This window comes from Hemicordylus capensis, chromosome 4, assembly GCF_027244095.1.
Source record: "Hemicordylus capensis ecotype Gifberg chromosome 4, rHemCap1.1.pri, whole genome shotgun sequence".
In the NCBI taxonomy this organism is placed as follows: Eukaryota; Metazoa; Chordata; class Lepidosauria; order Squamata; family Cordylidae; genus Hemicordylus; species Hemicordylus capensis.
Genome location: NC_069660.1, coordinates 118,553,772 through 118,570,653, shown reverse-complemented (window position 1 = coordinate 118,570,653; position 16,882 = coordinate 118,553,772). Strand labels below are relative to the sequence as shown.

General features: G+C 41.7%; 1 protein-coding gene across 5 annotated transcripts in view; it reads left to right on the top strand.

Annotated features, from left to right (window-relative positions):
- LOC128324619 (vitellogenin-2-like) overlaps window positions 1-16,882 on the top strand; it is a 71,073-nt gene that overhangs the window by 20,177 nt on the left and 34,014 nt on the right. The window contains exons 1-11 of one of the 5 annotated variants that reach the window (XM_053249392.1): window positions 1,560-1,675; window positions 1,885-1,905; window positions 3,406-3,557; window positions 5,135-5,386; window positions 7,128-7,289; window positions 8,087-8,235; window positions 9,133-9,283; window positions 9,387-9,544; window positions 9,628-9,793; window positions 10,333-10,458; window positions 14,168-14,377. In XM_053249392.1, coding sequence (XP_053105367.1) covers window positions 1,636-1,675; window positions 1,885-1,905; window positions 3,406-3,557; window positions 5,135-5,386; window positions 7,128-7,289; window positions 8,087-8,235; window positions 9,133-9,283; window positions 9,387-9,544; window positions 9,628-9,793; window positions 10,333-10,458; window positions 14,168-14,377 — 1,587 coding nt within the window. In that variant the 5' untranslated portion in view covers window positions 1,560-1,635. Of the gene's footprint in view, window positions 1-1,559; window positions 1,676-1,884; window positions 1,906-3,405; window positions 3,558-5,134; window positions 5,387-7,127; window positions 7,290-8,086; window positions 8,236-9,132; window positions 9,284-9,386; window positions 9,545-9,627; window positions 9,794-10,332; window positions 10,459-14,167; window positions 14,378-16,882 lie in introns of those variants that run through there. The other 4 variants (XM_053249391.1, XM_053249395.1, XM_053249394.1 and 1 more) reach the window with 4 other exon arrangements.

Below are 16,882 nucleotides of genomic sequence, written 5' to 3'. Positions count from 1 at the left end.
CACGAGGAGGGGGACTACTAAAGGTTTGGCTGATCTCTGTTAATTATTTCATTATGGTTTTTGTATACCAATTTGTGACAAGATGGGAATTTTATATATTGGTGGATATGTGGCCTGGTAATTACAACATACACACTACTTTTGTTATGGCAGAATTAGTGTTTTCTAATTCTCATTTTCTTCTCCATTGAATAATCTTGTTTGAAATTGTTTTGCATATATAGTTGTTCAATAATTAATTGAACTTAGGGGGAGTGTTCTGTGAGAGATTTAAATTATATTCTCGGACGATTAGATTTACAGCCGAGCCTATAGACACTAGTATGTTTTTTCTGTATTGCTGTTTGAACCTCCCACAGATTTCTTCGGAGGCAGCTGAATTGTCTTTGGAGGAGAGAACCAGTATGAAGGGGTTGGTGCGATTTAGGGTGTGATTTTAATGCAGAGACATGCATAACTAATTTATGTCTTGCCTGAGAGATCTTCCCCCTTTATTCTATTGATATTATAATATTATAAACAGTATTGAAGCACATTTAATATTGCATATTAGGACATTTGAAGTACATCTAAAATTATATATCTGTTTTTGAGCTCTTACTAGCAAGATTGAATTCACCAATTCTGAATCTAATTATTAATACTTAACAACATTTTTTGAGCTTGTGGTATCCAAACCACAGAGTAATGGGGATGTTTCTCTCTGCATTTGAATTACTTGTATTATTTCTATTTTATATGTCACAGTTGGGCTGGTTCTCTTCTCTTTAGACTGCCTGACAATTATATTACAGACAACAGAAGATTGGCTGGATCCCCCATTGCCAAAATTGTAAAATTAAAGTGAAAGAGGGGGGAATGAAAATTAATGAAATCAATAACAAAATGAATGGAAATTAAAGGAATAAAAAAATTCAAACAATCTAAAATGAAAACAACCCTTTTTTCTTGCACACTCCTGCTAATTACCCAATTCACTGATTGAAAAAGAAAATTAGGAACAATGAAAATGCATTAATTTAAAATGAATGGAAAACTAATCAAATCAAAGTTTTAAATATGAGAACAAAACTTTTTCTTGGCACCCTACTATTCATCACCCTTTTTTTTGGCTGCAGTCTTCTAATTATCATTACATGACATGTTCAATTCCATGTCATTCACTGACTATTATTTTTTAAACTCCATGTTTTGTACAATTCTCATCATGACATTATCAGTGAGATAAGGTCTTGTCCCATGTGTCAGGTCAAAATGACCTTGCCAACCTTATCTCAAACTACAGCAGTTTCAAAACCATCCACCTAGTCACGGCCATCAATAATTCTCCTCCCCAATTGAATATTTTGTTGCAAAAACATCCTGTAATAAAACTAGCAAAAATGTATCAAATTTAAACTATAATATTTTGTAATGTTTAATATGGATACATTAAAAGGTTCACATCAAGATATTTCTTCCCAATACAATCCTCTATTTAAAGGAGAAAGAAAGCCAGTAGTGTTGCCAAAAGTTTTTTTGAAAAGCTTGACTGAAGGTTGGCTCAAAAGTCCCTCCCCAGCAGCAACTGCCTGTCTATAATTCTCCCATGTATAAAAGCTCTTGGCTTCCCTGAGGCTTTCATTCGCTTCCAGCATGAGGGGAATTGTTTTAGCATTGCTTGTCACCTTTGTGGGTAAGCTTCCTTCTTCCATTGCAATCAAGCAGAGAAGGTGTTCAGAGAAGGGTTACATGGGATTCAGTAATCTAAACTGTCTAGCTCCTGCTCAGAACAGAAGTCTAATCTACACCTGTATTTCTTTATTCCAATTAAAAGAAATATATTATAATTTAGAGTCCCAATACTTTCTACTCATTAATTTTTTTTCCTTTTCCCCCTCACAGGGAGCCAGAAGTATGATCTTGGTAAGTCAAATTCTCATTGCTTGTTAAGATTTTATATTGTTAACTGACACTATCTACTATGTAGAAGGTTGCTGTGAATTTATGTTTTTGCCTTGGTTGTGGTTGTTGTTACAGGGCACTGCCAGCAGGAGGTTTTTGTTTTGTTTTGTGTTTTTACAGGTGTGGGAGAGAAATTCACAGCAAAGTTCAAAGGCCTCTCATATGCTCAAATTGCCAAAAAGTCATGTATTTTAAGGGATTTGATATGGTTCTTTGGTAATATCTCATATCATTGAAATATAAGTGCTTCTGAGATATAATCACACATGGTTTGAAATACAGGGTGAGCTACTTGCCCCTCTAACATCAGCCCTCCTTTTAGAAAGTTCTCCTCGTCTAACTCCACTGAAATTAAGCAGAAGTTGTGAAGGACAACTTCCTGGTGAATTGTGCCCTTAGTGACAATAAATGATCACTTATATACACTAACAGTGCAATCTAATGCATGTTGACCTGAAAATAAACCCCACTGTGTTCAACAGAGCTTGCTCAGTAAGTGTGCATAGGGTTACAGCGGAGGAGGATTCAGCCATTTTTAGATATGACAATCATCATCAACTTTAATCTTTCTAAGAAACATTTGACCTGTTGTCTTCCCATTCAAGTTTCCAATCTGTCCAGATATAACCATTTGGAAATATATTGTTCACATATTATGTTTCATGTGCAATATTGTGTACTTTGGTGAAGTGTTTAGATCTTAAGCACTATAGACATTATTGTTCTGTCCTCTCCACTATCACCACCATTTCCCCCGGTTATATTAAAGGACCTCTCAAATATTGGTCGACATGCCACACAGCATGTCAGATTGTCAGCGTTAGGGATGCTGAGGCTGATGTGCAACTCACCCTTGCTAACTTGGCAAAGAGGCACCTTTTAACGTGGTGATTCTCTTAATTTAGCAGGGGGGAGTAACTGGCCCTCTCCACACCCAGCACAGGACCTTCAGTGACTGTTGCTGGTGTCTGTCTTATGTTTCTTTTGAGATTGTGAGGCCTTTGGGGACAGGGTTCCATCTTATTTGTTTGTTGTTTCTCTGTGTAAACCGCCCTGAGCCATTTTTGGAAGGGTGGTATAGAAATCGAATGAATGAATGAATGAATGAAAAAGCAGTCCCACTGGTGTCATGTGATGGATGGGACAGCTGCAGAAGAACTTAAAATCACTTCCAGGCAGTTGCACTGAGCCACTTGGATTGTTTCCAAATTTAGAAGTAGTGCTGAACGACTGCTTGGAGGTGGTTTTAAGTTGTTCCACGGTTTCCACATCACACTACACTGTCAGGACTGTCTTTCAGACTGTGCAGCAACCCTGGCAGGTTCCTAACCCCAATATTATGCTGCACAGTATGTCGGCCATTATACATTAATTCTGTTAAACAGAAGTGCCATCTGTTTGTTATTATCAGTAACATAAGATATGGGTAGTTAATAAAATGATTTGTTTTCACTTTAACAGAAGCTGGTTTTAGCAATGCCAAAACCTATGTTTACCACTATCAAGGATTCATTCTGAATGGGCTGCCAGAAAAAGGTTTAGCAAAGTCTGGCTTAAAACTGACTTGCAAAGTAGAGATCAGCAGAGTGTCCCAGGAATTTCACCTTATTAAGGTAAATTAGGTCAATGATTCCTCATTGTACTTAGTAAGGGGATCCTTTTATTTCATCTGTCCTCACTTGAAGTGAAGTGGGATCCACAAGAGAAATAACACAAAGAATTTTCAGTGGTGGTGGTGCAGTTAGGAAAAACCTTGCCTAAAGACATCCATTGGGCTTCTTCAGTTTGAACATTGATTCCTACTTATTCCACCAGATTTTAGGAGCTGCTGGTTTCTTATTTGCTATTGTTTTATGTATCATCTCAGTTGTTAACTTGTTTTTCTTCTTCTTCTGTTACTCTATACAATTTTAGATGCTTGAAAGAAATGTAGCTTACAAACCCTGTAAACAGATGAATATGTGATAAATGGTATTGCACCAGACCGCCCCTCCCCCTCAAAACCCTATATATTCAAAAAACTCTAGGAAAATTTGCTTTAAAATCATAGTTATTGTCTGTCATTCAGTCTGACAAGGCCATGTAAAATTGGGCAGGAGAGATGCAATGATGGTCCCTACCCAGGACACTATTCTGGCCCCAGGTAAAGGAAGGGAAGATTACTTCATATAGTAAATAGGCTAGAGCCCCATCCATGTGTTATATTCAGTGTGTTATGTTCATACGATCTGTGTACACATCTGTAGATCTGCATGCAGTGCACACATCTGTCCCGCTCTCTCTGTCTACCTCACAGGAGGGTTGTAGGGTCTGCTCTGTTAGGGCTCGTGGGTCCAGGCGATGCCTCAGAGTTGGTGTTGGGGGGGTTGACATTCACCCTTATCCTCTTCCACTGGTCAGTGGGTGGAAAGGTCTACACTCCTCCCTGGGAGCCATCCAGACCAGGCAGACACCATCCCAACTGACCTCCTCATCCTTGATTGCCAGTTCCTTAAATAGAGCCCTGTAATCAGGGCACTCGTTCTTCCTTCTTCCTTGCTCCCCTTTCCACCCCAGCCAAGCGTTTGACTGAGCCACCCAATCCCTAGCCTCTGAGGGGGCCTCCTTCATTATCCCTGCCCCTGTTACCAGCATCATCAAGCTGGGCTGGTGCAAGGTTTTCCTCACTGTCACCAGGCAGCAGCCTGTCAGGCCATGCCAACCCCAGGGCAGCCACCAACCACTTCTCCTGGCTTTCTCCTGGGCTGGGGGAAGAGCTGAACGGATAGGTAATTGAGTAGGTAATCTGCCGCCCCGGCTTTGCAGACTCCCTGTGATATCATTGCCCAACCGGCTAGGTAATCTAGTCTTTTAGGCAAGGACGGGGAAGCCTGACACATCTATAGATCTATATTCACACACAGTTATTCACACATTGCATCAAACACATGTGCTTTACTACACGTACTCTGCATTTGAGGGGCCAGTGCCCAGGCTCACTTTTGAAGTGAACTCATGAACAGTCATTCACACAAACTTGTACATGTGTACAGACACCTGTATGCATGTACAACAGAATGTGAGAATGTCTTAGGTCTCATTCAAGTTGAAGTACATCCCTCTTTCTGTTACTCTTGTTCATCTTTGCGTGGAAATATTCTCATTTGACCAAAACCAATACCCATGTTTTGTTGTGTTTTGGTTTTTTTAGGTGCTTTCTCCACAACTGGAAGAATACAATGGAATCTGGCCCAGGGATCCTTTCACCAACGCACACAAACTCACTCAGCAGATTGGTCTATGTTTTACCCAACCATTTAAGTTTCACTATATAAGAGGGCATGTTGAAAACATTCATGCCCCAAAAGACATCCCAGTTTTGTGTGTTAATATAATGAAAGGAATCCTGAACTTGTTACCAATAACCATGAAGGAATCAGAAAGAACATATGAATTACAAGAGGTATCTGTCTCTTATCAGATTCTAAAATGACTCCTTTTTAAGAACAAACATTTAACATGCTGAATTATAAAATGATTCAAACCCCCGCCCCCCATGGCCACTATCTTAAAATGTTTCACAGGAGTAGTTGGCACATACCTGCACACAACTTGATATCTGCTTACCTGGCAATTAGTGGCTTACACCTGTACATGAACTGATGTGTTCATAGGCATTTTGTCTGAGATTATGTGAGCTGATAGAAAGGTTCTGCCTCTGGTGTCTGATCTGGTGATGACTTATTCACACTTTCAGCTCACCATCTGATGCTGTAGTGACCAAGTGATGAACACACATTTGTGCACAGGCTCATAGAGTTACCGGATGGTGATGTGGCTGCGAGGCCAACTTTCCTGGCCCCACACGCAAAAGTAATAACCAATATCCCTGTCAGATACTGAGCCCTTTCTCACGATTGGTGAGAAAGAGCTTGAGGGCAAGCAGGGAGGAAGCCTTGAAAAGATTACCTCCCCGCAGATGGTCCATACTGCTGGTCTGGTCTGGGCGTGGAGATCGTGTGCCCAGCTATGCAGCTGCCTCCTCGGGCAGTGCAGAGGGTCAGGAGCCAGAACACGCTGCCCCTGCCTCCGGAACTCCCATTATGCTCTGTGCGAGTTATGGGGGATCCCCCTGATGCCTGCAGTTTTCCAGTCCCAGCTGCTGACAGGCGATTGAAGGCGGGATTTGGAGGCAGGTTTGCTGCTCTGCTGCTGGTGGGAGTTGCGCGACTCCAGTGGTTCTCGCATGCCGGCAAAACCAGATTGGGCTTCCTTAGCCCAGTTTTGCCTGCACGTGAGAATAGTCACTTCCTTGTCCAAAACAGTGCAAAACATCTTTAGACTGTCATGTGAGATGATCACATACACATGTATTTAAAGCTACAGTCATTCTCTGTTTCACAGCATGCATTCAGTAATTAAAACACCTGTGTATGTTTGTTACATATCATGATCTCACAGAGGTTTCACACTGTTTGCTCTGCATGGGAGTGTTTTCCATCCTATTAAGTGTATAATGCATTTTCTCACAGCTACTTGTAGGGCAATGGAATTTGAGAAAGTAAAAAACAAAGAAACCAGACTCAGCTAATTCATCCAGGGAAACAAATCCTCCCCAAATCTTACTACGTAACCACTTTGTATTCGGAACTTGAGAATGAAAGTTCTGTATTTTCCCGAACAGAAGATGACTGTGGATGTAGTGATATATTTAAGATGATCCCCTTTAAAAATACAGGTTATACTGTATTTACCTGAAAAGAAGAGAACTCTGATTTTAAGACAATCCCCTGATTTCTAACATCAAAGAACTTGGGGGGAAACCTAGTCTTGGATTCAAGTAAATACAGTACATGCCCACTGAATTACATCTTGAGGAAAAATTAATCATAGCTTCTTAGTAATAATAATAATAATAATAAATCATGCGTGTTCATAATGGCCTCAATCTAGAGAAAGCTAGCCACACTTAAGCTTCATAAGCTTACATTGTATTTAAGTTAAAGGGACTTGTGTAAACAACTTTTCCTATATTAGGGCCAATATTATTATTTTTTTAATTATTTACTCTAGAAGCAACTGGGCTTAGTGTACTTTGATTACAGACAGTGGGCCTTATTACAGAGGTAGAAAGGAGGTTTTATATGGAGAACACTTTTTTGCTATAGAGAGTGGACATGACTTTCTTCTGGTGTTCTTTGCAGGCTGGAGTTGAAGGCACTTGCCACACAAGGTACATTATCCAGGATGACAGGAAGAATAACAGAGCCATTGTTTCTCGAACCAAAGACCTCAACAATTGTGTGGAGAAAGTTGTGAAGAACATTGGAATGGCCTATATCCGGCCTTGTCCTCAGTGCTCAGTGGTAAAGAGTCTTAGTGGCACGATATAAATAACAATAGCACTGAATAATGTATACATTTGCAATGGAGTCTGCTTCCATTGATATAAATTAAGTGGATTTCAATAGTGGTGATTTCAGCAATTAAGAAGCTTGTCTAATCTTGTGGTTGTTAAAAACAACATTCTCGCTGCTTGAAATCCAGAGTGAGGAACTGCATGCAGAACAAGCATTGTGCTAGTGAAAGAGGACGGCATGAAAAAGGGGGTTCCACAAGAACACAATAGCGCTCTTGCGCAAAAGTTTCCATTTAAATAAATGAATTGTGCTACAGTTGTGCAACTGTTGCTCAGTTGCAATTATTATACCAGAGGGGATCTGGTCTTGTGGTAGCAAGCATGACTTGTCCCCATAGCTAAGCAGGGTCTGCCCTGGTTGCATATGCATGGGAGACTTGATGTGTGAGCACTGCAAGATATTCCCCTCAGGGGATGAAGCCGCTCTGGGAAAAGCAGAAGATTTCAAGTTCCCTCCCTGGCTTCTCCAAGATAGGGCTGAGAGAGATTCCTGCCTGCAACCTTGGAGAAGCCACTGCCAGTCTGTGAAGACAATACTGAGCTAGATAGACCAATGGTCTGACGCAGTATATGGCAGTTTCCTATGTTCCTATGCTCGCAATACTAGTTGGGAATGCAAGCTTCAGATTTAGTACTACTAGCTAGCTAGCACGGCACTTCTGCACTGGCATAAAGTCCTCCCACAAAGAGTTCATTGCTCTGGATGTCTGCCACTGTCTGAACAAGTTTATTTGTGCTTTTCAGAAAGCCGGGAACACAAGAGGTACTGCAGTACTCACTCACATACTGAAATATACAGATACTGGAGCCCTGATCATACATGCTGAATCTGAGCAAGTGTATGAAATTTCCCCATTCAATGAGCCTAGTGGTACTGCTACAATTGAAGCAAGGTATGTTTGCTTGGTACTGTTAGAGTATGTGAGCTCTGTCAGCAGAACAACAAGCTGGTTCACGCATGCCTAGAAATGGCTTGATTTCTCACCACTTGATTCATCGACACAGAGGTGCTCCTTTCATGGGGAGAGGTGAGATAGTCACCTCAGGTGGTGGATTATTGGGGCACCAACAGGGCAGCTAGAGACCGGTGTTCTCTCTAACTTTTCCCCTCTGTGTGCAGAATGAGTTTTGTTCTTGGTGGCCATATCAAGGCAGTGTGTGTGTGCGCACATGCATTCAGGGTGGAGCCTTTCTGATTCAACCTGAGCAGGATCTAAAATCAACTGAGTGGATATCAAGAGACTTGTGAGTGTGTGCACACATGCACACACCTTAGAGGGAACACTGCTAGAGACCCCTTCTGCCATCAGAGCAGCTTTTCAGAACTGCTCTAATCCTTGGAAGAAGTCCCTCCCCTTTCACTTCTTGCAAAGCTTGCAAGAAGCACATGGAGAAAAGAGGAGGATGCTTGCAATCCTCCCTCCTCCCTGCCCCTGTTCCACTTTCAAAGCTTGCAAGCATCTGTTTTGAATTGGAGCTGGCCTCTGCTGGAATTGTGGGAGCCTCACTCCATTGGGATTGTGGTGCCTCACTCCAGGCACTGCAATACCTAGGGCTGCTCCTGAATCTATTACTATGAGTTTTTGTCATTCAAAATAAATGTCTATCTTTATTTTGGGACCTGAATCTCCATGTTGTAGGATCATCTACTGTATGTTGGAGATCACCCATCAATACACACACATCATTTCATAAACTTTACCTTGACCTCCTTCTAGGGACATGAGTTTATATGTATTTTTTAATTTATATATTTTGTTTATGGTTGTTGTTTTTTAAACTCTGTTCAGACAAAACCTGACTTTGATTGAGACTAAAAGCAACCAAGAAACAATACCAGATATCCAACTGCAAAACCATGGAAATCTTCACTACCAGTTTCCAGAAGACTTGCCTCAGATGGCTTTTCATCTCATAAAGACTAAAAACCCTGAAGCAGGGGTAAGATGTTTCATGACAGAAAGCTAATGGAAGGCCACCAAATTAATTCAAATAATAAAGGCAATAATAAACATGTTTGTTTCACCTTCTGTTTACCTCATAGATTTTAGAAACCCTACAGCAGTTAACACAGCAAAGCCAGCTACAAATCCATGCAAAAATGCCAGTCACATTCTTGGAACTTATTGAGCTCTCTCGATTAGCAACCCGTGAAAATTTGGAATCAGTTTGGAAGCAATCTTCAGACAGACAGCACTACAGGTAATTGCTTTTGTTACTTCGCTCTAGCACATGTTTCTAATAGGAGAAAACAGAAGATAAGAGTTGATCACCCTTGTCTGCAGGTATTTGCTACTGAGTGCAATCGCTACAGCAGGAACAACGAACACATTCATGTTCCTGAAGCAAATAATTCAAAATGAGGACCTCAGCTTCTTAGAGTCAACTCTAACTCTCCCTTTGGCCTTCCATTTAACAAAAACTGACAGCCACACCTTAAAAGTAGCAGCAGTGAGTATATTGTTTCATTTCACTTCCCTTGTAATGTAGGGCATTACAATGAAATTGGTCATAAATACGAAGTTTTAAAAAAATCACCATGGATAGCATATATTCAGTAAAAAATAAATTATGCTTTCTTGCATCTCTACACTAAAATGGCATATCCTTTTTTGGTTCTTAAAACCTTTGATTTTGAGTAATTGCCTGTCTCAAAAATATAATGGTCTTAACAGGTCAGTCAGTGCTGAAACAATGCAGTTTCCCCCTTCCCCCACCCCCCCAGTAATTTTTTCAGTTATACTAATGTACTGATTTTTAGGTGAATATTGAAATTACAAAACTATTTAGCATAGCCCCAGTTAAAAGCTTACCTTCCAGTTCAGAAAAGAGAAGTAAGTCAATCAGATCTCCTTTTTGTTTTTAATTTTTGTTGTAAACTAGCTTAAGTAATGGTAAAGGTGGGTTGCAAATACTTTAAATAAAAGTTTTTTTAAAAAGTCATTCTAGGCTATATCATTGTTACACTGATCTTGCTTTGACTTCTGCAGGATCTAATTACCAGCCATGGAGTCCAGAAATCCTTAGCACTTCGCAACCTTGCTTACTTGGCATATGGTTCCATGATATGCAGGCACTGCTCTGTCTCTTCATCTTGCTCTTCTGGAATTCTTAAAGTAAGTCCCCCCCCCCCGCCCATGTTTCCAAGATGTGCAAAAAGCTTCCTGTGAATTTGTGCCATGTGGGAATTAGACTGGTTATTGCTATGATTGTTTTTTTGTTGTTATGCTGCCACTTCAAGAAGTTTGATGCACCTGTCTCTGCACAATTTAAAAGAACAAATGAACATCTGCCTAGACTGACTATAGCTCAAGTGGCATCTCTACTGAATTCTGTTTCTTTTGGATACCAGATTACTGGAGACTAAAGGTGTCTTTGTAATGTTTGTTTTATTTGCAAATATAAAAGCACAGCTTAAGTGGAGGTAAACAAGCACTGTTGTAAGGAAACCAATCTGCTATCTTGCATCACTTCCCCAGAGGAACATCCATCTCAAGGTGCTTCAACTCAGTTTTCTTTTCCTTTCTCTTTGACTGATTTTCTCCCTTCCAAAACCATCAACTGTCTCTCACACCATCTTCCAACTACCTGGTTCAAGCTCCAGCTCTGCAACTGAACCATCGGTTCAAAGAAACATCCTTAGCCATTAAAGGAACCTTTCGGTTCTTTCATCAAAAGCCCTGACTCTCATTAGGTGTCGACACCAGACCATTCCCAATAATCACAAAGCAAACCCACAATATTACAAGCAGTACAGATGCCAGGGAGTGTGCTGTAAGATTCCTGTACCCATATCCCACAATAGAGATCCACTGAGTCCAGATCAAACTGCATCAGAAGACGTAATCCGCAACTCTTGGAATGGAGCAGCAACAGAAAACAGGCTTACTTGCAATGCAAAGCCTAGTATAATCCCCTTGAGAGCTTTTAATATTCCATATTGGTTTTGCCACTATGTTGATATTTTATTTATTTGATTGAGTGATTGATTGATTGATTGATTGATTGATATACTGCCCTTCCAAAAATGACTCAGGGTGGATATGCAGGTTGGATAAATGTTTCTTATATGTACCACAACATTTTGGAGTTATGAATTTGAACATTATATGAACTGGCCCAATAAGCACTCATTAGAACTGCAACTTACATGAAGGTGAAAGGGATTTTTTCTCTTTACAGCATTCAAAAGGAGTCACCAAAAAGTGACAGCCTTCCTATGTTTTTAGTCCTTTCAGTGCTTATATCTCAGGGAGCAGTTTAGTCAGAGAGGTTATTCCTTTCACAGTGTTGCAGTGAGAAAGGTCTCCCTGAACAAGTAGGTCTTAAAGGCATGGGCCCCTCCAGGCACTATGTGTTGGAGATAAAGTTCCAGTGCATCGACCTTTTGCACCAACTATCCTAATGACCACTAGGGGCATTGGAAGTAAAGGTAGCTTGTGAGGGTCTCCTTACCTGTCCCAGCTTTACCTCTACTCTATGACCCCTGCCTTGACTCCTCAGGCATTTCCTGTGATGAGTCAGAATCCTTTCCTTTCCTCTTAGAGAGCAGATGGAAACATCTCTCTCTCTCCCCTCCCCCATCTATTCATTATGTAGCCTATAGATAGGATTAGGTCTTTCCTATCCAAAGTATACTTCACCAGTAAATCTACTTAGTATTTTGATTCTACAAGAATCTTCATGTGTCTTCTCTAAATAGCTGCCAGAACTAAACTCTGCATTCTACTCTGTAACTGGAGCTGCTAGCTTCCGTAGTGCTCTGCTAATTAATCACAAAACCCATCATGGGTAAATTACACCCACAACAGTATGAATCAGTAAAGTAGTGCTGTTGTAGTTCAGCTTCGGGTTTCAATGATGAGGCTTCAAATATTCTGTCTAGATAGAGAAGTCAGTATTTGGGGGGAATGGATAGTGAGTGAATAGTACAGATGCGTGCAAAAAGAGGAAGAATGGGTCTGATCTTATTCATATGAAAAAGTAGTGAAGATGACCTGATGATGGTGTGGGGCAGCTGACAGCCCAAAGCTGACAAGAAGCCATGTATCGCCTCAGCCTTGTGGCTATGGGGCGTGGCTAAGGACAACTTAGTAGGGGCAGCTGCATCCTCTCAGAGTCAGGGGGCCAGCCCTGGAAAAGGGGAAGGGGAAATGTTCTTGCATGACTCCTGCAGCTGGGCAGTCCCACAAGAAGCCAAGCCTGGGCATGCTAAGGGCTATGACTCCCACAAGAGCTGCACCTGTTTTCAGGGTCTGTTTAAAGAGCAGGCTGGTGGTGCGATGTAGGAACTATTCGGAGGGTGTGCACCCAGTGGAGCAGAGGACCTTGAAAGGGAAACAGGGGCAGAGGTGCATGAACTCTGACTACGCCCCCTGAGTCTAAGGTCAGTACCAAGGAACAGGCAACTCCTCTGGACTAGGACCCCACCCCCGGGGACCATGTAAGATGAGACACCAGTAATTTATTTATTATTTATTATTTATTTATTCGATTTTTATACCACCCTTCCGAAATGGCTCAGGGCGGTTTACGATTAAAAACAGAAACCATTAAAACCAATAACAATTAAAACAGAAATATAAATATGAACAACAATTAAAAAACATCTTAAAAAACAATTAAACTATCAGAACAATTAAAACCCTGAAAACAAGGTTAACATTAAATCTAATTAAAAACCCTGAAAGGCCAGGCCAAACAGATGGGTTTTAAGGGCTCTCTTGATGGTCAGTAAGGAATTAAGATTACGAATTTCTGCTGGGAGTGCATTCCACAGCCCGGGAGCAGCTACAGAGAAGGCCCATCTCTGAGTTGCCACCAAATGAACCGGTGGTAACTGGAGATGGACCTCCTCAGATGACCTTAATATGCGGTGGGGATCATGTAAAAGAAGGCGCTCTCTCCCAGCCATTCTGGGCTTTAAAGGTAATAACCAGCACTTCGTATTTTGCCCAGAAACATATCGGCAGCCAGTGTAATTGTTTCAAAACAGTCATAATATGGTCTCTCCGGGTTGCCCCAGAGACCAATCTGGCTGCAGCATTCTGAACTAACTGAAGTTTTCGGACTACGTACAAAGGCAGCCCCATATAGAGCACATTGCAATAGTCAAGCCGGGAGGTTACCAGCTGATGCACCACTGTTCTGAGGTCATCCTCTTCACATGCTTAAAAAAAAACATATTGTTCTAATAAGAACTAATCTGCCTACTTTCCTTTCACTAGCCCGACAACTGGACTAAATTTGGTCCAAATTGGTTAGGCAGTTCACACGTTAGCCCACTTGTACCTCCAAACATTCATGTGTCCACCATCTTGAATTGGGGTGGATGACATCATCACAGACTATGCATGTGAAGTGTCCCTATGTGTTCCTACAACTGTACCAAATTTGGCCCAAATTGGTTCCCACTTGTACCTCCAAACATTCATGTGCCTGCCATCTTGAATTGGGGTAGATGACATAATCACAAACTATGCCGTTGAGGTATCCCTATGTGTCCCTACAATTGTACCCACTTTGGTTCATATTGGTCCAGGCATTGTGAAGTAGATGGAGAGACTGGGTGATCTCATAAGCATACTCAAAAGTAGGCTGAAAAATGTCATAGTGGAGAAAACATGTTTCTGAACTGTACCAAACATAGTACTCAGGTTCCTCTGTATTTCTCAAAAATATCCTTTGTTTGTTTATTACATTTATATCCAGCTCTTCCTCTGAGGTGCTCAGAGAGGTGTACATGGTTATGCAAATAATTATATCAGGTTGCCTATGAAGATCAGCATTTAAATGAATAATGTTAGATATTTGCTCTGCTTACAGCCCCTCCATGATCTCACAACTAATGCAACCACTGAAGATGAGATTGTGTTGGCTCTGAAGGCCATTGGCAATGCAGGAGAACCAGCCAGCATCAAATACATCAAGAAGTTCTTGCCAGGATTCTCACCTACTGCTAATGCTTTGCCAGAGAGAATCTACATAAATGCAGTGCTGGCCTTGAGGAAAATAGCAAGGAAACAAGCTGCAGAAGTAAGTGAAGTCATTCTTAAGCAAACCAATGGGACCTTAGGCATGTCAGAGGTAATGCAAGACAACGCAGCAAAGATTGAACACTGAGGTAGGGCGCTGGCCAGATGCTTGCTGATAGAAGCCATCCAAGACAACCGGCTTTGCTAAGCATAAAGCTGTTTATTTGTTAAAAGATCTGGTCCTCATGGTTCCAGTTTGTACTCTTAAAGGCCAATGGTACACATTTGCTGGTCTTTATTAGTTACAATGCATTCTGATGAACCCTTTCTTGCTCAAACAAAGGAAACTGGAATCATCTAATTTCTTCTGGCATGAAGCATAGACCCCATTTGCACATAATGGGGCAGAGGTAAGAATTCCTTTGCATCTGAACTCATGAGACCACGTTTTCGTGCCCAAAATGACCCGATGTTTCCCTTGCCAAACTCCATTTTAAACCTTCAGTTTGTAGTGAGTTTCACAGGTCCAACCTGAGGTTTGGAGGCAGCAGCATTACGTCCAAACACAGATGTCACCATAACTGCAGTTTTGTGCTGTTTTGGGAACTGAAATAATAGAGAGGGTGGCCCAGACTCACCTAGGAATGTTCCTGCTCCATGCCTGCTGCACTTCTCGATGGTTGCCTCTCTAAGCCCTTGCCACACCCACTGTCTCTGAGCTACTCAAGCCATTGCCTGGTAACAGAGACACCACCACATCCGATCCCAAGCTTTTAAACCTGTCAAATGGAAAAGTCACATGGAGGGATGCCTGCCTCCCACTGAGTCCCTTGTTCCTTCCTTTGGGCAATCAGAAGAGAAAGGGAACAGGACGGCAAGACAGGTGCCATGTATTTTGCTCTCCGAAAATAATTGAGAAAGAAGCACATTCAGTCATGGTGGCACCATAAACCAGGCAATCCAATTAGATCGCTGCAAAGATAACATATGGCAGGGCAGCAATACCTGAGGTTGTTTTATAAGGCAGCCACATGCAGGAATTCTTGAAAGGCTCTGCTCTGTTTTTTGTACAATAACATTGGGGAAGGGAGCCCAGCCCCTTCCCCTTGGGTTCACACATGCTGTCCCTAGCCTTACTCTTGAGAAGAACCATCCAGCAGGAGCAGCATTGCCTCCAGTGAAAGGAGAAATTTCTCCTATGTGATGTAACAGAAAAATAGTGCCCCTTGGCATCCCCCCATTGCAAAAATTGTGCTTGTGTGAGAGTGTATTTGTCCAGGGCTCTTACGAGGTGGTCGTGCGATTGCTGTCAGAAGAAGGGCTTGCATGTCATTTAAATACCCTTTCTCTGCCAAAGGCAGGCAGTCCATTCATTCCAAAAAAGCACGATTACGCTCGGCATGGCCCCTTGAAGATGGTGGCCACTGGCTGCTGCCCTGCAGATGTTCTGATGCCTTGCCCGCAGTCTGGCGATTTGAGTGCTATGGAGCTTGCTTGGCAGAAGAGGAAGAAGGAGAGACTGCCCTATGCTGAAACTGGAAGTTGCCGAGCTACGGTTAGACTAACGCCTGGGATGCGATTCACAGTTACAAAAACTAACCACTGGTTTAGCAAACTCCAGTTTCACATTACATGTAACTGTGACCATAGTATCTTGTCTGAAGGGGTTAAAGTGCCTATGTTAGCAGATTAAAAAATGAACTCTAAATTGCATTCTAAATTTCAAGCCAAACAAGAGCTGCTACAATGGCAGCACTTTGTACAAGGCTCTGTACTGTACCCTATATAGAGAAGGGACCTATGCATGGCCATTGTGGGGTATGATAAACCTTACTGCCTCTTATTGTGCAAAATATACACCCCTCTTACTAGCCTAGTCCAGCACTAGAGTGCTGGACTAGGACCGGGGAGACCCGAGTTCAAATCCCCATTCAGCCATAAAACTAGCTGGGTGACTCTGGGCCAGTCACTTCTCTCTCAGCCTAACCTACTTCACAGGGTTGTTGTGAAAGAGAAACTCAAGGATGTAGTACACCGCTCTGGGCTCCTTGGAGGAAGAGCGCGATATAAAATGTAAAAATAATAATAATAATCATACCCACAATAAAGATGATGCTTGAAGCGCAATAATTTTGCTATAGCACATTTTAACCTCTTTTTCTTCCTGTTCCCCCTGAATTTTCTTTGGGTCCTTCTCAGTTCTGCATGTGCTTGTACTGAATTCTGTACTCCAGCCAGCTACGCATACACAAAATATCGCTGTGGTTTTCTTGTTCACCAGAAACATTTGTCTTATTTTCATGTTAAGTTACCCTGAGATTTTTTTTAAGCACTTGTTCATAGAGAAGGAGATATGTTCCCACTTTCTTTAATTGCTCCTTTGTGCAAATAAATTCAAAACTGGAATGAATTGAGAAGCTGTTGTCTTGGGGTAAGCCCTATAAGAATTATGTGGTGCCTGATGTTGCCCGTGAACATTCATTTTCTTCGAGTCTCACATGGCAAATACATGCCTTAGGAGCTGGGAGGATCTATAGTACTTAATAGTAGAGAGCATGCTTTCTAG